The 27,532-nt window shown below is 42.3% G+C and overlaps 2 protein-coding genes across 6 annotated transcripts in view; one reads left to right on the forward strand and one right to left on the reverse strand.

The window, feature by feature from the left end:
* PAICS (phosphoribosylaminoimidazole carboxylase and phosphoribosylaminoimidazolesuccinocarboxamide synthase) overlaps positions 1–4,881 on the forward strand; it is a 67,681-nt gene extending 62,800 nt beyond the window's left edge. For all 5 annotated transcript variants that reach the window (XM_006113500.5, XM_089777872.1, XM_089777873.1 and 2 more), the window contains 4 exons: positions 894–977; positions 1,081–1,261; positions 3,438–3,596; positions 4,508–4,881. In XM_006113500.5, coding sequence (XP_006113562.3) covers positions 894–977; positions 1,081–1,261; positions 3,438–3,596; positions 4,508–4,674 — 591 coding nt within the window. In that variant the 3' untranslated portion in view covers positions 4,675–4,881. The remainder of the gene's footprint in view (positions 1–893; positions 978–1,080; positions 1,262–3,437; positions 3,597–4,507) is intronic.
* A 6,243-nt stretch (positions 4,882–11,124) lies between these two features.
* LONRF1 (LON peptidase N-terminal domain and ring finger 1) overlaps positions 11,125–27,532 on the reverse strand; it is a 29,074-nt gene continuing 12,666 nt past the window's right edge. The window contains exons 5-12 of the mRNA XM_025179944.3: positions 27,228–27,468; positions 27,044–27,140; positions 20,325–20,439; positions 19,622–19,743; positions 14,585–14,743; positions 14,296–14,458; positions 13,575–13,727; positions 11,125–12,293 (exon numbers count right to left, since the gene is read on the reverse strand). Of these exons, the coding sequence (XP_025035729.2) occupies positions 12,135–12,293; positions 13,575–13,727; positions 14,296–14,458; positions 14,585–14,743; positions 19,622–19,743; positions 20,325–20,439; positions 27,044–27,140; positions 27,228–27,468 (1,209 nt within the window). The 3' untranslated portion in view covers positions 11,125–12,134. The remainder of the gene's footprint in view (positions 12,294–13,574; positions 13,728–14,295; positions 14,459–14,584; positions 14,744–19,621; positions 19,744–20,324; positions 20,440–27,043; positions 27,141–27,227; positions 27,469–27,532) is intronic.

The raw sequence follows: 27,532 nt of genomic DNA on the forward strand, positions 1-27,532 counted from the left end.
ATAAAAACACTAGTGACGTCAGTATGAACTAAACTTTTATATCAACCAATGACTTGTTTATACTGAAATGTAAGTACAGTACTCGTATTGCAATTGATTTATAATTGTGTGGTAACTGTAGCTGCATTGAATGTTGCTTTTGTGAAACTTTTGTGATTTTTAGTCATGTCCAACATGGGAGTGGCCTCCCTAGTGTGCGCAAGCTGCCATAACATATGCCCACGATAATCCATGAGTAAGATAGCAGTGTTCTAGTGCCATTACCAACAAAGTTCAATTAGACCTGCTTCTTTTAAAAACTGAATTACATAAAAAATGAATGGTGTTTCTTTGTCACTTATGTTAGGTGTTATACAACAAAATGCATCTGAGCAAATCCCTGGTATGGTGTTAATCCACCACTAGTATAACTTTGTTTCTTTTGTTAGATGTTGGCAGTGCTCTGCTTCCAAATGAAAATTTACATGCCAAAGCAGCATGGTTTGTAATTTGCAAAGAAGCCTCCAACTAACTGGTTGGGCATGAGATGCCTGGCTAACACATCATGGCTGAGGCAGCCAAGCACAAAAGTTGTTTTCTCTCAGAAAGGAATTGACTGAAGTTGGGGGTGATAGTCTACTATAAAATGATGGAAAAAATTGCTTGCTGGAGCTAATGGCTCAATTTGAAATGTGGGGATTCCCCTGGTATCATGTTGGAAGTCTTGGAAGAATCTATTATAGAAAGAACATATATTCCAAGAAACAGGTGTTGGAAAGATGGCATAAAATTTTGTAGCCTCTAGTAGTTGGAAGGTTTTAGTTGCATCTTGTTAACTATATAAGTATCAAAATGATTGACCATCACACTTCCAAATAGAATATCATGTATAATTTGCTATCTGTGTATTTCAGTCTTACCGTGATCTAAAAGAAGTGACTCCTGAAGCACTGCAGATGGTTAAAAGAAACTTTGAATGGGTTGCAGAAAGAGTGGAGGTACTCTTTGTTAGTTAATTGTAGTCTGTGTAGAACTTGACAATATCTTCTGTACTCTGTTAAAGAATTGTGGTTCATTTTTCTTTCTTTCTTTCCACTTCAGTTGCTTCTGAAAACAAAGAGCCACGGTAGAGTTGTGGTGTTGATGGGATCATCCTCTGATCTTGGCCACTGTGAAAAAATAAAAAAGGCATGTGCAAATTTTGGAATTCCTTGTGAGTTACGAGTAACATCTGCTCACAAAGGACCAGATGAAACTCTGAGGATCAAGTCAGAGTATGAAGGTAAACCATCTGATATAGTAGGTTTTACCCATGAAAGCTCATGGCTCTATATATTTTTGTTCATCTCTAACGTGCCACTGGACTACTTGTTTTTAAAGTTACAGACTAACGTAGCTACCTTTCTGAGATCTGAATAGTCATGTTAAGTTTAGAACCAATAACTAGAGTTCTTCAAATTCCTAAGAACTTTGCCACAAAGGGTACGTCTAGACTACATGCCTCTGGCGACAGAGGCATGTAGATTAGACTACCCGGCATAGGAAAATGAAGCGGCGATGATTATGCATCATCTTGGGATGAGGCTTACCTGGGAGGTCGACAAATGCCTTTGATGTCTACCGCGGAGCGTGCAGACTACCGCGCTGAGCCGACAAACAGCTGATCGGCTCAGCACGGCAGCCATGTAAATTTAAATGAAGCGGCGATTATTTAAATCGCCGCTTCATTTTCCTATGCCGGGTAGTCTGATCTACATGCCTCCGTCGTCAGAGGCATGTAGTCTAGACCAGGGGTGTCCAAACTTTTTTCAAAGAGGGTCAGATTTGATGAAGTGAACATGCGTGAGGGCCGACCATTTTGCCTGACATTCTTTGAACCATTAAAATTAAATGCAAATTAACTATTTTATGCAAAGTTTATTGCAAACGGCATACTTTTCATTTCGTCACATGGATGACAAATCTAAACAGGTGTTAAATCACTCTGCCTTTCATATCTGAAGGCCAGATGAAAAAAAAAAATCCAGGAAGCTGAAATATGTCAGGAACATTGTAAAGTACATTACATATTATTGGTAATAAAGGTTGTCTGTCAACTTTTAAGTTCAAAAAATATGAACAGGAACATAACACCAAGTATACATGTTGTGTCCAAATATATTTATAACTGATTTAGACCAACTGACATTAACTGAGATTTTACAATGTATTCATCTCAATACATATGGATTCGTTGGGGGCCATAAAAGATAGATATTGCCAAATTACCTGTGGGGCCGTATTAAACCGGAACACGGGCCGCAATTGGCCCACGGGCCGGACTTTGGACATGCCTGGTCTAGACGTACCCAAACTGCACAAAAATCCTCTCCTTTTTATAACCATCTCTTATGTATCTGAAGATTTACCATGTCTACCCTCAATCTTTGGCAGATTAAACAAACTTATTTTTCTAATCTTTCCATAGGTCATGTTTTTTTAGACCTTAACCATTTTTGTTGTTTTCCCCTAGATTTTTTCCAATTTGTGGTGCATAGAACTAGTGTTGAAATTCAGATAATTATCAGTGCTGAGTAGAATGGAAGAATTAATACTTTTTGTCTTCCTTACAATACTTCTGCTAACATATCCCAGAATGGGGGAGTGGTGTCTTTTGCAGCAGTATTACATACTTGTTTAGTTTATAATCCATGGTCATACTCAGATCCTTTTCTTTATAACTCCTGTCTAGGCAGTCATTTCCCATTTTGTATTTCTGATTATTCCTTCCTAAGTGAGGTGAATTGGAAAATACTATTTCTTTTGCTTGTCATTTTTTCAGTGCACATATTCAGTGAAAAATAGTAATATAAAGTGAGCACTGTACACTTTGTATTTTGTAATAGAAATTAATATATTAGAAAATATTGAAAAGCATCTGAATATTTTAATACATTTCAATTGATATTCTATTTAACAGTGCAATTAATCCTGAGTGTGTTTAGTTAATCCCATCAGTTGATAGTGATAAATCTACAGCCCTAATATTGATTAATTCTGTTGCAACAGGACAAAGTTTTCAACTGGTAAAGAATCCAGTGATTCAGCAGTTCCATTAAGAAATGGCCAGTATCCACCATTATCATTAATCTTGAAGGTTTTCTTCCCCTGCATAAGATAGGGACTAGGTGGGTGAGTTGCCCCTGGTATGCTACTTCTATAAATGGTGTACCAACAGCTATGATGTACTGTTACTGAATTATGGGGAATTACAATACTGTATTCCATACAGAGACATGAATGGCAGTAAAACTAAACTGACTGATCAAAAGAATAAAAAAAGTCTGTGTTTGTGTGTGAGAGAGAGCACATAAATACAGAGCTTTTCAATGAAAATGGTGGGTGGAAGGAAGAATGCATTGTGCTTCTTCCCCCCCCCCCCCTCTGTTTTTGATAGTTATTGTTCTTGTTTGTTATAGGTGATGGAATCCCTACTGTGTTTGTGGCAGTAGCTGGCAGAAGCAATGGCTTGGGACCAGTGCTGTCTGGTAACACTTCATATCCAGTTGTCAACTGTCCTCCTCTCTCAGCTGATTGGGGTGCTCAGGATGTATGGTCTTCTCTTAGACTGCCCAGTGGTGAGCAGAATTATGTTGACCTAGGGGATGTGTAGTTACAGTCCTGTAGTAATTAGACTTTTTTAATATTGGTCACATCTGCCAAATTCAACAATGCCTTTGTTCATTTATATTTTGTCAGTTCTGTCAGTACTGCAGAGGGTTTGGAGAGGTAAATGTTTTGACTGTAATCATTAAAATTTCAGTTTTCCTGGCATAGATGGAGAAAAGAGCCTTAGAAAGATATGGGGGGGAGGGGACTTAACTTCCATTGTATTCTTACTTAGATGATTGAAGTTTAAAATGGTACTGAAATTGATGACATCTTTAAAAATATCAGCTTGAGAATTATTTTCATGTTTAACTTCATTACACTGTTTTAGTATGAGTCGATATACCAACGTCTATAAAAGTGAAAGACCCTTGGTGTGATGCTTTAATGTAGACAGAATTCCGTTGCTGTTAAACTGATTCAGTTCTGGGATGCATGTAGCTTGAATTTAAAAACTTCATTTTTATAGACATGGAACAATTCTCCATATGTCTGTTTGAAGGTATATGCTGATTTATTGTTGCAAAATTGTAGCAACATTTGAATGAAAGAGGCTAAACCATATGTATTGGGTGGTGTGTTTTGTTTTATCAAAAGCTAGGGGATTCTACATTCTTCAAATATGAGGTGAGGTTTGGGGCATGTTGATCATGTCAGTTGAAAATGAGCAATCTTGTCTTCCTCTAGGAATAAAGGAATAAGGTTTATCTTTAGGATTATTGAGGTAATATTGTTTCTCTCTTTTACAAATTAGAGTGGACAAAGTAAGTAAAATTAAAAAATCCTTTACTATAACCTTCAGGGCCTGAAAAATTACTTGCTAATAATTATAATAGTAAATCCTGTTTTGATAAGATTGGATTTTTTTCTTCTCCAACAGGTCTAGGCTGTCCTACTATACTCTCACCCGAAGGAGCTGCACAGTTTGCTGCTCAGATTTTTGGATTAAGTAACCACTTGGTGTGGGCCAAGCTGCGTGCAAGCACATTGAATACGTGGATCTCCTTGAAGCAGGCTGACAAAAAGCTTAGAGAATGCACCTTATAAATAACTTGTTAAAAGGAAAGTAATGCATACATTACATTGGTCTCTCAAAAAATAGAGGCATGTGCAAACTGTCTTCATGTGGATCAGTTGGAAATTTTAAACCCTTTGTTATACAAGAGGTTATGCCTTGTCAGTATGGTAGATGATAGTATTTACAATTGGTTTCATTTTGTCTTTTTAAATAAATGAAAGCATACAGGATAGTTATTCTTTGACTCACTTGAAATTTTGTGGTGGTCTGCTTTAGTCCTTGTATACTGCATTAGCTATAGACTGCATAATATCAAAATGCAGATTTAGTGCAGTCTGCACTGGAATTAATCACTGTTTTCCCTAGCAGCTGTGCTATGGAATGTGTTATTGGTGCATCTTGGATTTCATAGTTCAACTGGAGTGCTAATCCAAAATAGAACATCTTTATGCTGTTCAACTTGCAATTATGAATATATGCTCCTTAAGCAATAACAAAGCTGTAGATTTGCAAACCTAACTAGAAGACAGTTCTAGAATGGACTCGGATATCCAGCTTTCCGACTGGAGGTTGTAAAAATGTCTGGCTTTTTTTCCATACACATCACAAGATAGGATGGATGTTGGCTGATTTCAGTATTTCCTGAAGCAATGTCCTCATGTTAACATGTTCCTTATACAACAGCAGATGAATAACTCATAGTAATCATGTGTTCAAAGTTGACTTGTAAGCCTTTTGTCCTCTGTTCAAGTAAAAGTGCTTTTCATTTCATTAGTTATGCTTTAAAGAGCCTCTGATAATCTCAAATAGACTTAATTTTCTAAAAATTTTGGTGGGTATGTATCTTTCTTTTATAGGGAGAAGTTGCTAATGAAACTTTTCATAAACTCACTGAAGGTAGAAATACTTATGAGATCTGAGCATGATTTTGCTTCACACTTTGTTCTTAACTAAGTTAACTTTATTACAATACTGATTCTAAGGAACATGCAATTTCCCAACTTATGTATTTGCTTTTAAAATGACAAATTGCTAAGTTCAAATTTCCTTTCTGCAGAAGTTTCTCTATATTCATGCTGTCTAGTTTAGTGTCAGCCATAACACGTTAAACTTAATGGCTATGCTAAAGAACTTTATAGCTACATGCATACAGCACTACTAACATGCAACCACCTTTTGCAAAGGGTAGTATCAGGCAGTGCACCATTGCTGGTGGATGAGAGGGAACTTCAACTAGAGGTAAAAGAACCAAGCCCCTGTGCTTCCACATAGTCCCATGTGTGATTTCATTGTCACATTGAGTTGGACCATAAAATCTTGCTTACTTGAAAAACTAGTACATGACAGTTGATAATTTATGTACCTTGGCAAGAATAAAGAACTCAGTTAATCCTGCTGGAATTTGAACATCTGCTCCCATAGGCTAGGTCTACATTTTGCTTTCTTGCACAACATATGCAAATGAGGTGATGAATATTGCTGTACCTCATTTGCATACTTAAGCTGCCATTTTTGTGCAAAAGCCCCTTGTGCAAAAATAGTGGCTCATTAAGTATGCAAATGAGGGGATTTTCATCATAATGCCTCATTTCCATGTTCTTGCACAAGAGAGCACAACGTAGACATAGTCAGTTTAAGAAGTGGTTTGTTACATAGAATTGACAGGAAATGTTTGGTATTCCAAAGGCTTGTGGTGATAGTGATCATCCATTAAGATACAGTAATAGAGAGCATTGACCATGCCATATGGCATGAGATAAGACCTGAAACAAAGATAGGGAGTCAGGCCATGTATTATGCACACACTTATAAGTTCACTTTCTGGCATTTGAACTTGGCAAGAGTACTGCTAGGTGTATGTTTGAACACATTCCAAAAGCTTAGCACAGGTACATCTTCAGAGAGCACAAAGAAGGTGACGTGATAATCACAGATTTTTTCCAGAGCCATCAGGAGCAAGGGGGTGTAACAATCAACTGTTAGAAAACATGTAAGGTGGCTTGTAAGTTTTGCACTTGAGCACATACTTATTTTTGTACTGGCACTTCTGAAGCCTTTGAAAAACTGGATTATTGCCATTATTTGTTACTGGATTATCACCATTATTGGAAACAATATTTTGCCTGTCAGATGGGCATACCGTGGAACTATGCATCCCTTTAGGCACCACTGGTTTGATTTTCTGATTATTTGGACCATTCTGTCTTCACCTAGAAAATTGATTGTAAATAGCTCCTTTCAGAAGTCTTGAACTAGCATGTCCTTGATAGCTTGTCTTCTGGTTGAGGATGAAAGACTGTGTGCAGCTTCCTGAATAGGTCAGGGTTCTGAAAGATGTGTGCATCATGCACCTTTCCAGAGCTGCCAGTGTTAATGTCAGTAACATGCCTAGGGTAATCCATGAGCACTGGGAGATCCATGGCAAATGCACTACTTGGAGGCTAGATAGTCTAGTGCAAAAATAGGAATATGTATGTCATCTTCCACAGTTCAGGAAATATCTGTGCAAAGCTATCAATTAAATGCATATAGCCAAGTCACAGCCTTTCAGAGCAGGATGCTATTGATGGCTCTACAAACTTCCATCAACATGAGTTCAGTTCAACCATCTACCTTCCCCCTCCAAACAGAATGGCAATCAATTAGAAGCCATCTGGAGTAGCCAGCCTCCACAGTGCAATTGCCAAATGTTTCTCACCTGGAAGAATAGTGCTCATTGTCATATATTTGAATTATAGGATGGAAGCAAGTTCCTTACACTGTCACAAAAGTGGCTTCTCATCCAAAAGTTATGTAGCTGCTGTGTCATCCCAAGCTTGCAAGAGGATGTGATCCCTACCACTCAGGGCTTGTTTCCCAAGCCTAAAACCATTACTTCATTGTGGTCAGCAGCTCTGTGAATGCCATAAGAAACCTTGTCATATTTGAGGAGTCTTAAGCTTACAATCTGACTCAGCACTTTGCAGCTTAAGGAGTAACTCTTCCCTTTCATGATGTATTAATGAGACCAATCAGCATTTTCTTCAACAGTTTAAGATCTCTTCCCACAGCATATGTAGCACAAAAGCTGTTGAAAAATGGCACTAAATGAAGACAAACACAGAGGCTCCTGGGAGGTACCAGGGGGCATTGGGACTAGACCCAAGCTGTCTCACATCCATCCCCCAATCTTCCCAAAGCCTCATGTAAGAAATGCTCTGTAGGATAGCTGCCCACAACACATCACTGAATGCTATTGTTTCAAGTGTGGTCACATTACTCTTTTGGCAGCTGATAGTGTGGATACACAAGCAGGTTCACTGTTTTACTATAAACAGTGCTGTAACTGACAATGCTTTAAATCTGCCATGTAGAATAGTGATAGAAATGTAGCCTTGTTAGTCTGGGGTAGCTGAAGCAAAATGCAGGACAATGTAGCACTTTAAAGACTAACAAGATGGTTTATTAGATGATGAGCTTTCATGGGCCAGCCCCACTTCCTCAGATCAAATAGTGGAAGAAAATAGTCACAACCATAAATATACACCAAAGATATATACCATGTATCCTTTGGTATATATGGTTGTGACTATTTTCTTCCACTATTTGATCTGAGGAAGAGGGTCTGGCCCACGAAAGCTCATCTAATAAACCATCTTGTTAGTCTTTAAAGTGCTACATTGTCCTGCATTTTGCTTAAATCTGCCACCTAACAAAACCTCATTTCTGCTTGTTTCCCTGACAGCGATCACTGACAACTCATCTCTTCCTAAGAGAATCATGTCATTTAATTGTTTAGTTTTCTTTTGGTCTAGTAAGACCCAGTTTTGGCAAAACAAAGGCTGCAGCTGGTTGGGGAATAATAAGGGAACAGCTTGCCTCTTTTCAAGTGTGTGTTTGAGTGTTCCTATCAGGGAAGTAGTTGTATCTTTCATTCACAGCTCCTACTAAGATAATAAATTTAAACACTATCTTCACTATAAGCTAGGTCAATAAGGTAACATGAAATTCTAGTAACTCAATAGAAAGTAACATCCCCTCAATGACTGTCACCTATAATATTCATAAAATTGTTCAATATTTACAACATTGTACACCCTTGTCAGTATGAATATAAAAAGGAGGAATTCAGCTTGGTACAGTAAAACTCCAATAGTCCAGCATCCGATTGTACAGCACTCCCACTAGTCTGGCATCAAAATGGCAAAGAGCCTAGCAAGTGAGCTTTGGCCAAAAAATGAGTCACAAGGTGCCAGCAGCTGAACCGAGTGAAAAGGGTAAAGAAGGGTTAAAAACCTAAAACATTACAGTATACTGTATACAGTATGTACAATAAAAGGTTAAAAACACTTTATATAGTATATATTGTATACAGTATAACCAGTTTATATTACCTCCTGATACTCCGGCATATGATAATCCAGCAACACCTAGGTCACAAAAGTTCCAGATTATCAGAAGTCTACTGTAAAAGGAATAGCTAGCAACAACAAAAAGACTGTTTAAGGTAAATAACAAAAGTTCTGATCAATATGTTTTGCAGTCCACTATATACAAGTACCTTGTCCAAGATACACAAAGACCATCCTATTCCTGAAGGCATTTAAAACTGCACAGAAAAAAGTATTAGGAGACATAAAAGAGCAGTTTCATATGTAGGGGAAACTCATTTTTCACTAATTGTATGGACCACCATTCTTAGACTAATAACTGCCTTCCATATCATGTCCCTGTGACAATGATAGTTATTGCTTATGTGGAATAGTAATATTAGGAAAGTAATGAACTCTAATGCACAGTGTTTTTCTGTTTTAGGGGCATATTGATACTATTAATTTTCTCCCTTTAATCAATCACCTTTTTCTCCTACAGATGGATAGCAGCTCCAAAACCAGGAGACAGATCCTGTTTCCTCTCAGTGACCTTTAAGCCAGGCAGTTAGGTTTGCTCCTCATTTTTCAATTCTGATAGGCCTCCAAGGTTCCCATTTGAAATGAATAGCCTGGAAGCTATAAAAGCAGCAGAAAGTGTGTGATTAGCCAGTTCTTCAGCCCGCTAGAAAGTACTCACTTTCGAAACTGCTGGCTCAAACCTCATTCTCTCTCATCTCTACTTTATCTCAGAGTGGAAGAGGGTGTGTGTGGGGTAGATGAACTAAACAAAAGCCCTAAAAATGCTTCTCTAAGGTTCCAACTAGTTTGGATAGGACTAATATGATGAAACCTTGCAGTTGGTCAAGTACTAACTTCACATGAAGAATATTTGCCACTTAACACACAGGGATGGTACTTGGTCCTGCTGTGAGGGCAGGGGACTAGCCTCGATGACCTCTCAAGGTCCCTTCCAGTTCGAGATATATCTATCTTCCCTATTAAAAAAAAATTACTAAGGAAGACTAGTGGCTATAAAATCAGAGTTGCTAAGATATTGTCATAAGCTTCAGAGAGGTAGCCGAGTTAGTCTAACAGGAAAAACAAAGTCTAGTAGCCCCTTAAAGACTAACAAAACATGTAGATGGTATCATGAGCAACAGCGGTAACAAGAGGTTAAGTGGAGGTGACATGAGCAATAAGGAAGGGAGAACCTAGTCTGACTAAAGCCTTTAAAGCAGAGTATTAAGAAATTAACTAAAAAAAAAAAATTCCCTTCCCGTATTACTTAATTTAAAAAGTGGCATTTTCAACAGATAAAAATTAAAGATCATCAAGTTGTATTGACAAGGCTCTGGGAATACGCAAGTCACATGAATTTTATGTGCCTCTAACATCTGAAGAAGCCTAAGGGTAGATGTCAGAGCAAGGGAAATCTTAAAATGTAAAACTCAACTTCTTTAATTCTTAAGAATGTCCAACATTAAATATGGTGACAATTTAAAATAAGGAGGGACTGAGAAAACAAGACAGTCTAGGAACCAGTGAGGTCTTACCAGAATAATTTGACTAACAGAACGGGAACTTAAAAAAAAAAAAAAAAAAAACACCCCACCTTAAACGAGTGGACCTGTAGCACAAGACTACAGGCTTTTGTCGACAGTATCTGTCGACAAAGAGCATCTAGACTACATTCAGTTCTGTCGACAAAGCAAGCTGCTTTGTTGACATGGCAGTGTATACGCAAAGGACAGTTTAGATGCAATAATGCTTTCTGTTGACAGACATTATGTCGACAGAATTCAGCGGTAGGTTTAGTTTTGTCGACAAAAGTCCACTTTTGTCAACAAAACCCTGTAGTTTAGACACACCCTTAGAGACTAACTAGAGGACCACATTTTTTTTTTTTTTTTAAGTCACTGACAAACACAGCAACCCCTCTAAGAATAGGAACTGATGACAGGAAATCAATGTGCATACCACAATCATGTCCAAGATGTGCTTGCAACCCTGATCTAGGTTAACATGCTTCTTGCTTTGTGTTAGATGCCCTCAAACGGAAATGTACGAAAACATTTTTATAAAACTAACATTTAGTTGTTACAAAATATTGCAAACGTAGTGCAAACGTAGCTTTTCTTGAAAATTCAATATATTAGCAAAAGCAAGATTTGTAAGAAATATTTTACAAATTATTTACATACAAGAAAGCTAACATGTCAGACACAAATATGCAACAAACAGATAATTACAAAAGTGGGCTCTACCAGTAACATGAATAAGGCATAGAGGCACCAAAAATGAATAAACATTTTAAAAATCAGTCTAAGCTTGTCTCTTCAAAAAAAGTCTCAATGCACAGTTCTTAGTACATTATACTAAAGCTTTTTTTGTTAGAAGCTCTATAAACTACTGAAGTGCCCAGAAGAACCACCAGTCAGAAAAGCCCAATAAAATTTTAACTGGTACTAAATTTGTTTTCAATTTTCCCTTTAAAACATGCAGTTATAGGTATATAAGCCATATTCACAGTTTAATTATCTTTGACAGAAGTACCATATTCATCTTTTTTTGCAATTGTTCCTTAAAACTCTCTAATTTCATCATATAATACATCACTTGTTCTATGATTCAAATAAGATAATTAAGAATCTGTGCCATACTCAAGACAGTTTTACAATAGCAACATTCAGTATTTCAAATATTTGTGCAAATAGCAAAAGGACAGTTGTATCTGAGGCAAGTTCTTATTCGCAACAAAATGCATCCTTAATGCTGTAAACTTGGACTGTCAGCCTTAAGCCTTGCATTTCTCACAGCTTTAAAAGTCAGTGGTGATAAATTCTAAAGCCTTAGCATGACACACGCTCTCATACATAGTGCAAATTGTGTAGATTTTTTCCACTGATTCTGTGCCTGGATTGGTATTTGCATGCGCAACTTTAGTGGCCTATCCTAGTTGTAGACGGTGCCCATTAGAAGAACCAGATAATTCTGGAAGTTGGTGGGGAACTCAGGAGAAAAGGGAAGCAGTTTCATCGCACTTTTCAAATCAGCACAAGATGTGCAAAGGCAGCAAAAACTCCAGCTGAGATTACAACCAGAACAAAGTAACTCTTCAGGAAGATCCAGGCAGTTAGTCACTTGGATTGGTCTCTAGAAAAATATGTGAGTATATGTTGGATTTTGATTAGGCGTTCTTTCAAAGACATCATTGAGAGAACTGAGAGCTGATACTTGGGGTCTACCGGGAGGACAGCTAGAAGCCACCAACACCAAGCTGGCCCATTAGGTGGTGCCTAAAATTAAAATGAAATGGATTATTAAAAAAATAACAATTTAACCCAAAATGAATAATATGCTTTTTTGTCCTTTACATGTGTGTTTTGTGTTTTACACTGTGGAACTAATTCAATCTCAGATGCAGAACACAACAATGGCATAAAACATTGGGGTTTAACATAAATAAGTACTCTCCATGCCCCCGTAAGAACAGGGCCTGAAACAAAAGCCCATGTAGCAAAGGCCTGGTTTGAGGCCTGAGGCCTAGCTAACAGTGGACAAAATTTGGCTAATAAAAAGCAAAGCTAAGCTGGGGACTCCCCAGTTGATCCCAGGCTCCACGTGCATTTCAGCACAACCCAGGATCAGCTGGGGACTCCCCAGTTGACTCTGGTTCCACACGGCATTTTCCCGGAATCCAGGGTCAGCTAGGGACTCCCCAGCTGATCCAAGGTTCCGCAGAAATGCCACACAGCTGATCCCTGACTGAGCTGTGCGGCGGCTGTCTCTTTGAAGCACCCAGTCTTCCCCCCACCCTTGCTGCCTCTGATAGGGGTACCGGGGGCGGGGTGTGTGTGTGAAGGAATCGACTAGTTGACTATCTGATAAGCTTATCGGATAGTGGACTAGTCCTTAACATCCCTAGCTGGCACTGTAATCTTGGGGGTGGGAGTTGAGGCTAGTGCTCCAGGCCGGTGATGGCAGCAGTTCCCCGCAGGGTCCCGAAGTGTCGGGGTCCCAGAGTATAGCGAAGAGCAGCTGCCACCACCCTCTGTGTCAGCCCCGGCCCTCTTCCAGCAGCCAGAGGGGGCCGAGGGACTACAAGGGGGGCCATGAGAGGCCAGTGCTAGCTGTGGCCCCAGCGGGGGAAGGGGCAGAAGAGAAGGGGAGGGCCCCGGCCCTCCCCAGCAGCCAGGGCTGTGTACCCCAAGGGACAGGAGTTTGGCAAGCATAGTGAGCAGGGGCACTGCCCCCTTCGTGTGTGCAGCACATACAGTATTATTTACTTCTAGCTGAAAACTTATTGTATATCAAGTAGTCAAAATTAGTCTTGCAGAAGTTTTGGCTGAAAAGTATGAGTACTAATGCACAAGATATAGCCATCAGTGTTTGAAGAATTAATGCAGATTGTGTGTTCTTGTCTTCAGAAGGAAATACTATCAATATAAATGCAGCATAGAAGAAACTTACAAATAAAAAAGATAATTTAACATACTTGGCTAAATGAAGCTGTTTTTTTAAAGGAAAAGTTTTTTAAAGTAATGAATGAGCAACTGGTGCTAGAAATCTTAGCTCACCTGTAGATTTTCCTCTCTCTCTGGCATTGGCCCAAAGTGCTGAAGGATCTGGCTGCGAAATTTGTTTCTCAAGCTTTGGAACCAGCTACAGGCCTGATTGTATACCAAATCATGTAGCCCTCTCAGTTTCTTCAGCTCTTCTTCATCTGCAACCTATGATAGAACACTAGAGTAAGCCTACACCTACACACACACACACACACACACACACACAGATAAACAGTTTAACACATTCCATTTCAACTATTAACAACAATCAGTAAGCCTTGGCATTCATCCAAGCCTTGAGGGGTGATGGTGGAAAGGAGAAGAAAAAAAAAAATCTTGTGGTACAGGTATTCCTCACTTCAAATCAAGAATTTCTCATGACAATCAATACTTTGGCGTGTTTTATAGTTATGATGAATAGATTGTAGCTGTCCAAAAAATGTCATTACACCTTATTTAATTAGAAAAATTAGTTATTGGCTATGAAGCCATTAAAAGTAATTTTTATAGCATGCAAGTTGATAGAATTCTCTTTTAGTATTGATTTTGGGAAAAGCACAATTCTATCTCAACACAGCTAGAAACAACATTAGCCATTTATTTCTATTTTTCTTCAGTATGAGAGAACCCGGTCTCCCAGCAATTGCTCTGACACCCCAACCATTTGAAGCTGAATCTTTATGAACAAATGGTATAAAACTAAGGGTTAGTGCTCAGAGAGAGTTATAGATACCTTAATATCTTCCAAATATTGAATGTCTGCAGTACAATAGCCATCTTTCATCCCTCTCTGTAAAACTCTAAATCTCTTTCCACCAACCGTGTCAACAACAGACCGGCCATCAGGTAGGAAATGAATATTCCTAATATGCAGCATACAACCATAATCTGCAAAACTAGAACCAGAAGCAGTGTCAGCAATGCTAAGTTCACATTTCCACAACGGGGAGGAGGCAGAAAAATCAGGATAACATTAGTGTAGAACTCTTAGCTGCATCAAAGCATCAGAATTGTATGCTTACTTGTTTTGAAGATCACTGATACACATCCCAAATTGTTTAGTCCCAGTTTCCATACTTCTGCGAATCATCAGTCGGTATCTTGGCTCAAACACATGAAGAGGGCAAGGCACAGTGGGGTATGCCATAGTGCAAACAAACATTGGAACATTCTTGGTCAAGCTAAGGACAAATACAAAACAAATTAAATACACATTTAAAAAATCTAACCACAAGACTATATGCCATGATTAACAGCAAAATTGCTGAAATACATATATTTTGGCAAAGGCAATTAAAAAAAATAAAAAGTGTCACTTGATTTTCATTATACCTGAAGTCATAAATTCCTGGCAGGGTGAATGTTTATTGCTCTTTAAACATTGAAGAGAACATCACAAAAATCTATTATAGACAGTAATTTTATTCTGATCAAATATGTATAGCCACAAACATTTTCAATATATCATTGCAAGAACACTTATTCTGTGACATGCACCAATCTATGAAAGTTTTTCCTAAATTACGGGATAGTTTCTCTAGCTGCAGATACTGCAATTCATCACTGAATTACTTCCAGAGATGGACCCAAAAAAAGGAGTGCAATACAATTTAAAATTTGCTTGGGTACTACATAACTGCTTGCTACTACATGAGTCAACTCAGGGTATGTCTACACATCAAAGTTATTTCAAAATAACAGCTGTCCTAGCATCTATGCAAGCCACCCGCTATTTTGAAATTGGTAAACCTAATTCAACGAGGAATAACACCAATTTCGAAACAGCTATTTCGAAATAAGTGCTGTGTAGACACTTATTTCGAAATAGGGGGCCTCCAGCCCTTCCCAGGGTGCCCTGGTGGCCACTCTGGCCTCAACCAAGAGCACTCCTCTTGCTTCCCTACTTCCCAGAACTCTTAAAAGGGGTAGACTCTGGCCATAGTGCCTGTGCCAGCTCCAAGCTTGCCAGCCCAGAGCCAGCAGTCACTGCCCCAATCCAGTGACCCCAAAACATGAGCCAGTAACCCAGTGGCACCCACCCCTTCACCATTCCCCAGTCTTCCAGCTCCCAGGAGCCTGCCAGGGCCCAGAGAAGACAGGCACCTTCCTGGTCCAGGGCAGAGATCGTGGACCTTATTCAGGCTGGGGAAAGGAAGGGGGGGAGGATTCCCCCAACTTCCATGATCTGCGCACTAGATGGGGGAGAACAGCCATCTATGGCAGGCTAGCTGCCAGCCTGGCCACCAAAGGCCACATGCAAAACCAGGAGCAGGTTCGCATGAAAATCAAGTTGGTCCAGCCAGATCCCCCCAACCCTGAGCTTCCCCTCCCCGTTCTTCCCCTTGCTTCCCCCTTCCAGCTCCCTCCTCCCAGGTTTCCCCCTCCCCTCTCCCACCTCCTTTCCCCAGTCTTACCAGAGTTTCAATCTCTCTCTTCCCCTCCCCTCCCCCCCGTTTTGTTAAATAAAGAATTTGTGTTCATGAAAATACGTGTATCCTATATTACCCCTCCCTAACCCCCCTTCCTGATATAAGTGGAAGGATATTTAAAAACAAACAAGGGAGCAGTGCCCCCCAGCTTGCTATACTCACCAACCTGCCCCCCCCCCTTGGCTCCAGCTTCCCACCCCTGAAACTCTCAAGGCCAGGCCAGGCCGGCCACAGCTCTCCCCTCACCCTAGCTGTCAGGACCACTGAGTAAGGATATTAAATATTGACTAAGGTGGCTGGCATGTTCCTGCACCCCCTGAGAAGGTCAGAGCAGGAATTCTCCACACACTGTCCTTGCCAGCAGACGCCACTCCTGCAGCTCCCATTGATCAATAATGGAGAACTGTGGCCAGTGGAGTCTGTGGGGTTAGGACTTGTGGATGAGGGGTAGCACATGGAGCTATTGCTGTACATGCCAGCTGTGTTTGGTGCTGGGGTGGGGCTGCCTTTCCTCTGCTGCTCCATCCCTGGGGCAGCTGTCCAGCTGCTCCCACTGTGGGCAGGACTTGAACCCACCATTCTGCACTCCCCAGGCAACTGCCCTATCCCCTACTCCACTCCATCAAATATTAAGTTAGTCAATAGGGCGATTCTACCTTTGAAGTATAGCAACAGTCCTAGGGCTGTTGCTACACTTCAAAGGTGAAAGCGCTGCGTGGAACCCAGCATCAGCTGGAGACTTTAGCTGATGCTGGGTTCCACATGCAGCCCGACACTGAGCTGCCTGCAACATTTCAAGCAGCAGCGCTGCATGGAGCCCAGGGTCAGCAGGGGAGTCCCCAGCTGATCCCAGGCTCCACATGGCACTGCCACTTTGAAAAGTCAGCAGGAACCTGACGCTGGGCTCCCCGTGGCGTTTCAAAGCAGCAATGCCACCTGCAGGCCAGCGTACAGCCACAGACTTCAAGCAGTGCTGCTTCTCTGAAGTACCCGCTCCTCTTCTCCCCTCTTGCTGATAGAGGCAGTGGGATGGGAGGGAAAGCAACTAGTATGTTGACTACCTATCCCCGGCCAGCCTCAGCCTCCAACCAGAGCCAGACAGACAGATGGTTCTAAACATTAAAGGAACAACTTGAAAGTCACACTTTAAATGTTTTATACTTAAATAAAAGTAACCCCTAATATTACAACTGAAAGATTAGTGAAAGTAGTCATTTTCCCCACTTAATTTTGTTCAGTTTTATCTATCATGTAATTCTGAGTGAAATTCAGAATTATGTTTTTCCTCAAGCTTCACAAGAGGGTATTTACGAGTAACGTCAGCAAAGCTGAAGCTGAACAGGAAGTATGTAAACAAACAGAATGGAGAAAGACGAGTCTGGCAACATTTAACATGATCAATCTTAAGGTCACCTAAGAGACCCTTCCAAAAATTGTTTGATTTTGGTTTTAGTATCATGCCATACTAGTTAGAAGCAGAAAATTAATATTTACTAAGTTAACACTTTTCCTGACAAATATTAAATATGTTTTTCAAACTATATCCCCATATAGGTGTTTCATTTCACATGTTCACCCTCCATCAGTCTGAGATTTTTGGCAACAGTGCTCCTTCATTCCACATGTTCCCTACCTACTCTCTTCGCCTGTAGAGAGCAGTTCTTCTCCACTGCAAAAGCTTAAGGAGACAACGCTCTAAAGCAAGGTGGAAGGAGAGAGTAAAGGAACAACCACGAGGGGACATCCTGAAATAGTCCATTTACTAAATAAGTAACTTTTCTTTCTTTCGAGCAACATCGCTTTGGATGTTCCATTTGAGGTGGCTTCCTTTGAAGGGGACGGGAACTGCAGAACTCAATCTAAATCTAACAGTAAAACTGCAGAGGCAATGACAGCATCTACTCAAGCAGCATCATGTATGGCATAGTGTCCTGAATTGGTATAGACCAAAGCCCATGAAGCACTCTTCCGAATCTACATCCATCAATAGAACAACAGATGTAGACGGATATCTGGCAGGTGGGCATATTAAAAGCTTTATAGCATGACAGGATCCAGTCAGAAGCCAACTTAGAAAGTCTTTGAATGAATACTGGCACTCTTTTAGCGGTCTCCACAATAGAAGCAAATAGCCTCCCAGGAGCAGGGAGGCTAGCCTGTGGCAGGGGCTAGTGGCTGCAGAGGGCAAGCTCTAGGCTCTAGCAAGAAGGGGCATGGAAAGGGTGGAACTAGGGAAGCTAACCTCCTCCAGCCACCAGTTCACACACCACCCACAGACTGACCTTGAATCAGAGAAAGTGCTGGCAGAAATAATTTACAGCTTTGAATTCCAGAACGCTGATGTGTAAAATGGACTTTTGGGAAGTCCACCTATACTAAATAGGGACGGTAAATTTAGATTTATCAACTAATCAAATAGTCAATTCAGATTCCATTGGCTATCTGATTAGTCAATAAAGGCACCTCCACCTCTGAAACGTAGCAAGAGCCAGCTCTTCCTACATTTCAAAGGCAAAAGCACTGTACAGAGCACGGGGCCAGCAGGGGACCCAAGCAGTCCTCCGCTGGCCCCTTGTTCCTTGCAGGCTTTGCTTTTGAAATGTGCAAGAGCCTGTGGCACACTCGTATATTTCAAAAGTGGGAAGCATGGGGCCAGCAGGGGACTCAAGCTGCCTGCCCACCTACCTCCTAATACACTTTAAATGCAGAACTGCAGCGGGGGTAGGTCCAGGATCCAGGGCAAGCCAGGACAGAGCTGGGCAGCTGGCCAGCCTGTTAAAAAAAAATTACTGACCGGGGGTGGGGGGGAGGGAGAAGAGAGAGAAGAATGCGTGTAATCTATAGCATTAACCTCTAAGCTTTTGTGTATCAGTTAATTGACTATTCTATTACATCCCTAGTACAACTCAAGGGACAGGAATGAGGCACAAATTTGTGACCAAAACAAAATGAAAAAAGGATTCCAAAAAACTAACAAGGTACACACTAACTACAAATAATAAAAGAGTAAAATAAAGAAACTACAGGTTGAACTTCTCTAGTCCACCACCCTCAGGACATGACTGGTGTTGAACCAGAGAATTTTCTGAACCACAGGAGGTCAATATTGTCTACTAGCATTACCACCAACTTCCCCTGCTTACTGGGGCTGTAGGAGACATTTAGGGGTAAATTAGAGCTAAACAACAGCACAGAAAACTGAGAGCCAGAACTGGTGGCTTAAACTTTATGGGACCACAGAAAACTTGGTCACACTCATGGTACCTGAACAACCAGGTAAGTAAAATCAGGCCAGACCACAGATGTCAGACCAGAGAAGTTCAATCTGTAGTTTTATTCATTGTAGTTCCTGCAGGAGAGCACAAGTGAATTTCTCGGTTTCAGGCAGATTCAGTCTAAAAGGGACTGAGGTTGGTCTATCTGTTGCAGCTATGTATCTCCTCAGTACAGTGCATGAGAGTAACTGTGGCACACATGCAGAGTGAATGAGCATTGCCAAAAATCTGACCAAAGCAAAACTCAAGTACAGCACCCATAGGGGACACTGACAATGCTGCTCTGCAAAAAAGCCAGTAGTCTTGCTTTCAACATTTTTTTGTCATTAAAAAAAGGCCAAAATGGTAGACTTACTCTGAGAGTTCAGCAGTTTCTTCATCATGAATTCTTTTCCTCTCCGATAATTCATCAGCTAGATATTTCACCACTAATTCTTCAAGTAGTATTGTGACGCTATATTTCCTAACTGCCAAATACTAAAAAAATAAAAATGTACAGATATATATTTACCATAAAACATGTCTCAACTGTTGGCAACATTCTCATATAACATTAACACAAAATTCAAAGGTATTTTTTATTAAAATTACTTCAACTGGATAAGGAACTATAAAATCTGTCATAAGAAAACAGTATTAAAGACAAAGCAAACTTGAGACATTCATGAAGACTTAGCTACTATTAGTTGTAAACTCTAAAATTACTATAAATGAAAGAAGTTACAGGTTATTTAGTGCATTTGACAGGACTCGTATCTAGACAGTGCCGCTATTTCCTCTGCCTAGTCAATTTCCAGAGAGAAGCAATACAGGGGAAAAGGTGATAGCAAAAATTACAAAAGAACTGCTATTCACTAGGTATAAAAGTTGGTACAGCTTTAATTCTGCAGCATGGGTAAATTATGTGGCCACCAAAATATGGAATACATGTGGCCCTATCAATACTCAAGTGTTTTTTGGATCAGAAAGCATCTGCGTGGATTCAAGTCATCTGTTTTTTACATGATGGTGTCTAGCATTCCTTCAACCACCAATTAATAAATATTCTGAAGATTTACCTCTTTTAAGCTCTCTTTACATAGGGGACACTGTGGTGCATGATCTAAACAGCGTTCTAAACAATTCTTGCAGAAGGTGTGACCACAAGGAGTTGTCACTGGCTCAAAAAATAACCTAGAACAATGTTAAAAAAATTAGTCAACAATTGATAATCGGTAATTGTAACGTTTTAAATCCATTCTAAAGAAGTCTAACTATCCTATAAGAAAACAGTTATATAAATGAAAATCAATACAAGATTTATGCTAAAATTGTTTTGAATGTTTTCCCATTTTCTCAACACTGCCCAGTTCAACTATTCTGTGCTTCATAGTCATAATGATCATATTTCTAAGTACAACTATTTAATGTCTAAGTATATTTATATAAATAAGTACACAAATGCAGGGAGAGCTTCCTTAAAATATTAACTTAATGTGATATTACAATGGTTATGATTCAACCATCATAAGCATCCATTATAATTACTTCTGATTTTTAATACTTTAGAACAGGTTATGTATTTATAGAACACACAACAATGACCGAAAGGTTTTTCAGGAACCACAAAATAATCAACTAAAAGATGAGGTGAGATTTTCAAGGACATGAGTAAACCCCTGTACTATTTTGAGAATCGCAACCAATACCTTAAACCAAAGGCTACATTTAGGTACAAGTGCAAAGCAGTATTTGTCAATTTATCCAACAAAACGATTTCTAGATACAAAAAGTATAATCTAGCTTTCAGAATGACATCATCAGGCTCTCTGGCCATGAAAGCAACCAATGAGAGGGGGGTTGGTAAGTGTGGCGAGCAGGCGGCAAAGTCCTCTAATTGAGATTTAAGGCTAGTACACCAGTTTTAACTCACATATAAAATTAAATACATCCTTACCAATACCTATCCACTAAGGTAGTGGTTTTCATATTTTTTTTTCCCTCCTGACCCAATTGAAGAAAATTGTTGATGCCCATGACCCATCATAATTATATCTTCCAACTAGAGTGCAGGCTCCAGGGTGGGGCCACAGGGATGAGGGGTTTAAGTGTGTGAGAGGGGAATGTTGAAGGGTTTGCTTGGGAGTGTGGGGCCAGAGAGGAGGGGTTTATAGTACAAGCTGCGGGGGGGAAGGGGAGGCGGAAGAGAGGGTACAGGCATTCAGTATGTAGGTAGGGACTCTGGAATAGGACTGGGGATGAGGTGTTTACAATGCAGAAGGGCAGGGGGTTTAGGGGCTCATGGCTGGGATAGGGGATTCTTGGGTAGCTCCTAGTCAGTGACGCAGTGGGATTGTTCTGGAATTGCGGACCACACTGCAACCTGGAAGTAGCCAGAGGCAGGTCCAGCTCTAGAGGCTGCCCCGCCCCAATCTCTAACTCTGCACTCCCACTGGTTGCTTCCTGGTTTGTTTCCAGGCATTGCTGAGCAAAAATGGATGGAGCTCATTTTTTACTTGTTTTGAAATGGAACTGGCTTCATTGGCGTGCACACGGGTGTGCCCAGGCACGCCCTAGTGTTTCAAAGGGCCGCTCTGGCGCCTGGGGAACAGACGCTACTCAGGGTTTGCTACGCGTGCGTGGCTAAAACCGGCGGGTCTTAGGACCCTACGGAAACAGGCAGCAGAGAGCAGAATCGTCGCTCCGCCTCCTCAGCAAGTGAGGTAAGTTTAAACCCTGGGCAGAAAGGCAGGGGGGAGGTGTGCCCGCCTCCGGGCAGGGGCCGGAAGCAGTGCGGCTGCGCTCGGGGTGGGAAGGGGGCCACTCTGGGCCCGGGAGCAGTGCAGCTGGGCTCGGCCCGGCGTCGGGGGGCAATGCAGCTGGCCCAGGGGCAGCATGGCTGGGTCGGGGCAATGAGGCTGGCCTAGGGAGGGAGGCATTGGGGACAGCGAGGCTTGTCCAGGGAGGAGGGAGGTCAGGAGCAGTGCAGCTCCCCCCCGCTCCCCCCAGAGCTACTTCCCATCCCACCGTCCTCCCAGCTCCCCTCTTCTTCCCTGCCAACCCCGTGTTCCTCGACCGCCCCCCCACTTCCTGCGACTCCCGACCCCCCGCCAGCTCTACTTCGCGCCCCCCCACTAGAGGCTCCCAGTACCAATTGCGCCCCACCTTTCAGTCATTCCCCCTGCCACCACCAGGCTTCAGCCTGCTACCCAGCCGGAAAACCAGGAAATACCAGACATTGCATGTGTCAGGTATTCTCTGGATTTTTTTTTCTTTTTACCCGACAGAGGGCTCCAAAACCAGACTGTTCGGTAGAAAACTGGACACCTGGCAACCCTATGAGTCAGACCCAGTGCAGGCACCAAGTAATGGGGAGACTGTCGGAACTTTGGGAACCAGAGACTGCGGGGTGGGGGTTTGTGGCCCAAAAAGGGGCTAAAAAACTTAAGACACACAGATTAGTGGGAGCACCAGAAGTGTGACAGTCAGGGCGACCCTAGAACTCTGTTACAGACCAGCTGGCAGCTGCTGGAGGATGAGGGAAAAATAGGGGGAAGGGTCGGAGAGGAAGGGGCTTGTGCTGAGGGGAGCGGGGCAGGTCAGGAGAGGAAAGGAGAAGGCACCAAGGGACAGAGTGGTGGAGAGAGACAAATGCCAGGGGGCCAAGTAGAGACAATGAGGAAAAGGGCAGGAGGGGAAGTGTCAGTGAGGGGGTGACAGGATGATGCTAGGAGAGGAGAGGAGAGGGGAAGGGCTTCAGAAGGCTAGAGGGGAGAAGGGGAGGTGCCTGGAGAAGGCTTGAAAGAAAGGGTGGGCATGAGGAAGGCAGAAATGGAGCAAGGCATGTGTGAGGGCAGAGGGGAACGGGGGGGGGGGGGAGCAGAGGTGGTGAGGGAGTGGTCATCAAGGAAAAAAGAGGGCAAAGGGGGCAGGGGCAGTAAGGGAAGGGGGAGGCACCAGGAGGGTGCAGGGGTAAGGGAAGATGCAGGGGATTCTGGGGGTGAAGTAGAAGGGCAGACACCTGCAGGGGAGGGACCAGCACCAGTGGAGAGAGGCAGGGCAGGTGTGTAGTGGGAGGTGTTAGGAGAGGGGATGCTCACATGATCAGCATGGGGCTATTGGAGGAATGGGCACAGGAGGAGAGGGGCTGGTGGAGGGGGGCAGGTCTCAGGAAAGCTGAGGGCAGTGAGAAGGGCAGGAGTCAGGACAGCAGAAGTGGGTGAGGGGTTGGGGGTAGGGAGGCAGCAGGCACCAGGGGAGCTGATGGAGCAAGGGGAGGAGAAATGGCAGCAGAGGGAAAGGGTAGAGGTTTATAAGATACTTATTAATAACTTGGGTGCCACAGTGGCACATTCAAACAAGCCACAAACTCAGTACTGGTGCACAACACAAAATTTATTGTGCTCATGGGACGCAACTCTTAGAGGGGACACTTCCCCAAACCTCTCCACCCCCTGAGTTAATGTCACATATACTGGGTTAAAGGAATTGCAGGATAGTGGCATGGGAGGAGTAGGGGTTGGTGAGGGCCAAACTAATCCCTGTTGGTAAGAGGATGGTGGGAAAAGTCCTTGGGGAGGAGGGGTGTCACATGACAACTTTTATTTCTGTGTCCAAATTGCCCCAAAAATATTACCCCCAGAGGTGTGTCAAAGAGTACATTTTAAAAAAATTCTTTGAGAGCACACCCTAATGAAATGTGCTGCGCACATCTATGACTGGCTCGATTTGATTTTATCATCTTGAGAGTTGGCTACTTGCCTCCACCTAGGAGCCAGAACTGCTGCGGACCACTTCCAAGACGCAGCATGGTCCGCAGTGCCAGGACAGGCAGGAATATGGGTTTAGCACCCCCACTATTCATCTGGTCACCCGTTCTGTGAAAATTACTGTACTAAGAATATTTCTATAAAGCAATGCCAATCAAGGGTTAACAGGATTTGAGTCAGCTGACTGTCTCCACTGCATTTTAACACTAATGCCCACTCTAAGGGTGTGTCTAGACTACAGAGTTTTGTCGACAAAAGTGGACTTGTCGACAAAACTATACCTGCGTCTACACTACCGCTGAGTTCTGTCGACATAACGTCGACAGAACTCAGCAGTTTTGTCGACGCTGGTAAACCTCATTTTACGAGGCATAACGCCTTCTGTCGACAGAGTTCTGTTGACAGAAGGTGTTATTGCATGTAGGGCTGTGTCTAGACTACAGGGTTTTGTCGACAAAGCAGCTTGCTTTGTCAACAGAACTGAATGTAGTCTAGACGCTCTTTGTCAACAGTATCTGTCGACAAAACTTCTGTCGACAAAACCCTATAGTCTAGACGTACCCTAACTGTGAAGGTGTTCTTGATAGAATGCAGGCATAACTGCATAGTTAGCTCCTTTGGTGGCTATCTGAGAAAAATTTATACTCATCTACCATGGTTCTCCACCTCGAGGGAGAGTCATAATGGTAGGGAAATGCCCATGTGCACCTGCTCACAGGATAATTTGGTCATCAGTTCCAGGCTGTCCAAGTGTTAAAATGAAGCTCTGCAATTTTTAATTTTTAAAGTGGGTTCTCAATAAAGGTGTTTTTGTTTGGCTGTTTTTTTAATCTCTATTATAAAATACAAGTGTAAGAGGAACACACACCCACACCAACCCAACTGCAGAGAGATTAAGTGATTCCCGAGGGCTTACAGTATAGTGTGCTCCAGCATTCTTCCCTCTCCCCTCCCCCCCCCCCCCCCCCCCCAAACCATGGGCAGAGACAAGAGCAGGAACCAAGCAGCTATGCCCCAGAGAGTGGAAGCAACTAGGGTGTTGGGGACCAGCTTTCCCTAGCCATGTAGAGCCAGGAGTTCTGTAACTCCTTTTTCCTGAAGGGCACCTGCATAGTCCCCGTTCTCTGGCCCTTGCTCCTGGAACCATCTGGGCTGTGTACACAAAAGAAGGCAATGTGCACTGAAAATCTGACTCTGCTCTTATGACTAGGAAGCAACTCTTCGCAAAAAAGCTTCTTCTGACCACTCTCCATTAAAAACTTTGGTTTGAAAGTGTACTTGCAGATCAGTGTTCAGCAGACAATGGGTTAACAGTGACCTGAGCTACTACAGAACGGAGACATGGCTTCCATTTGCAGACTGCACCACAGATTATCAGTACAGAGAGAAAAAGAAAATTTGCCTCAAAGAACTTTGGGGTGTATCTGCAAGACCTCAGAGATTCAATTCAAGCCAAGGACACATGCACACAGAAAAGCAATTCAAGGTCCAAACTTAATATGGGCTTGCACCTACGTTCCCTCCAAGATGTGTGGCTGTGCAGTTGCCTATTAAGTACTGTGCAGGCACTCAAAGCTACACAAGGAGAGATGGATGCCTCTACCCACGCCCTGGACCTACAAGGGCACCCCCCAGGCAGACCTGCCGCCACCATGGAGTAACACCACTCCCCGGCCAGAGCAGCTGTGGCAAAAAGAGTGCCGGGGGGGGGGGGGGAGGTTGTCCTCTCTCCTAACAGCCTCTGTACCCCAAACTCCTCAGCCCCAGAGCCCACACCTCCCTGACAACAGTGTCCCAGCCCTAAGCCTCCTTTAGCACCCTAAACCTCTCATCCCTAATCCCACCCCAGAGCCCACGCTCCTAAACAGAGGTCTCACCTACTCCGCCCCAGCTCTGAGCCTCCTTCCATCCCTGTCAACCCCACATGTGTAATGAACTGTGTGCGCCACATCATCAACGGTATATCAACATACAAAGCAAAATTAATTCCGCACATGGAGATAGAAGGGGGCTTGGACTCTCTGGCCCTGCAGAGAGTCCTAGTTTAGCAGAACTGATGTGTGTGTGTGTGTGGGGGGGGGGGGGTGTTAGATTTGAGCCAAGTTTTCATTGCTGTGTAGACATAACCACAAGTCTGAAACTCTAAGGGTAACAGCAAGGGCCCAAGTAGTCTACCTACTCAAGTGTCTCTGCTGCAACATAAACCCAAGCTTCGAACATAAAACACTGATTTTAAAATTTGTGCCTAATATCATGGGCTGCAAAAGGACACATTAGAGACACTTGTGAATCATAAGCCTTCATCTGAGTGTCACAGGACTAGAGTAATCATATTTTGGTAGAGCTCTAGGAAGGCTGGGATATGGGTGGTTGGAATCACTCACAAAATATATTAAGTGTCTTCACTATATTATTTGGGCATGAGCTTTTGTAGACAAAAAAACCTCATTGGTTTTTGCCCACAAAAGCTCATGTCCAAATAAATCTATGAATTTTTAAGATGCCACAGCATCCCTCTGTTTCTACGGATACAGACTAACCTCTGATACTAGTGAAGATGCTGAAGCCCCAGTTTGGGACCCTGGGTTCAACAATTCCTACCTGGGGTTACAAATGAGCATAGATGCACACAAACTAGATTCAGAGGCAGCCCATGAGCCTAGGCGAGCTAGGCAGCTGCCTAGGGTGCCGCTGGCCCGGGCGCCCGATGATATCATGGCCATTGACAGCCGTTCAGGCAGGGGCGCCAGCTGCTGCAGCCGGCCTCAGGCCGCTCCTGTCTAGATTAACAACTGCAGAGAGTCTGCTAATTCAAGTTCTACTAACTCTGGTCTTACATTGTAGTGCAGACATACTCACAAACTCAGACTAAGGCAAGAAGGGATCATCATGCTCGTCTAGCGTGACTTTATGCTCATTGCAGACCACTACTCTCAAATAAATTGGATCTCTAATACAAATAAACCAATTTGCTTTAGTTCTTACATTAAAAAAAATAGATGCATCAAAGATGTGGGCAAATACATTACCTCATACACAAAGAGCACTCAAAATCCGCAACATCGATTAAGTGCTGTGGTACTGTTCCACAAACCAGAGAAAATGCAGTGTCCATTTTTGTAGTTTCTAAGAGAAACAAGAACACATGTTGTGTGAAGACATAACACAAATCAAAATAAGTATGTCTAATCTGAACATTAAGCAGCTATTTACCTCCTTGTTTTTTGTGTTTGCTTCTTCCATCTTCGCACATTGTGGAATCCTGTTCTGAAAGGGAAAGCTTCCTTTTTAGGAGAGCACCTTTTTCTTGTCCAGAAAGCAGAGGTTCAGAAGAAACCCTTTTTAATCCATCTCCTTTAGTAAGCTTTTCTGCTGAGTTAAGAGCATGGGCAGATTGTACACGATTTAGGTTTCCTCTGACAGACGCCACTGTTATCTCTGGCACTCCTAAATCCTACAGAAATAAAATGAATGGTTAACAGTACCTATTTTCAAATTTTAACTAATCATTTATGACA

This window comes from Pelodiscus sinensis, chromosome 4 (assembly GCF_052426305.1).
Source record: "Pelodiscus sinensis isolate ZL-2025 chromosome 4, ASM5242630v1, whole genome shotgun sequence".
NCBI classification, from domain to species: Eukaryota; Metazoa; Chordata; order Testudines; family Trionychidae; genus Pelodiscus; species Pelodiscus sinensis.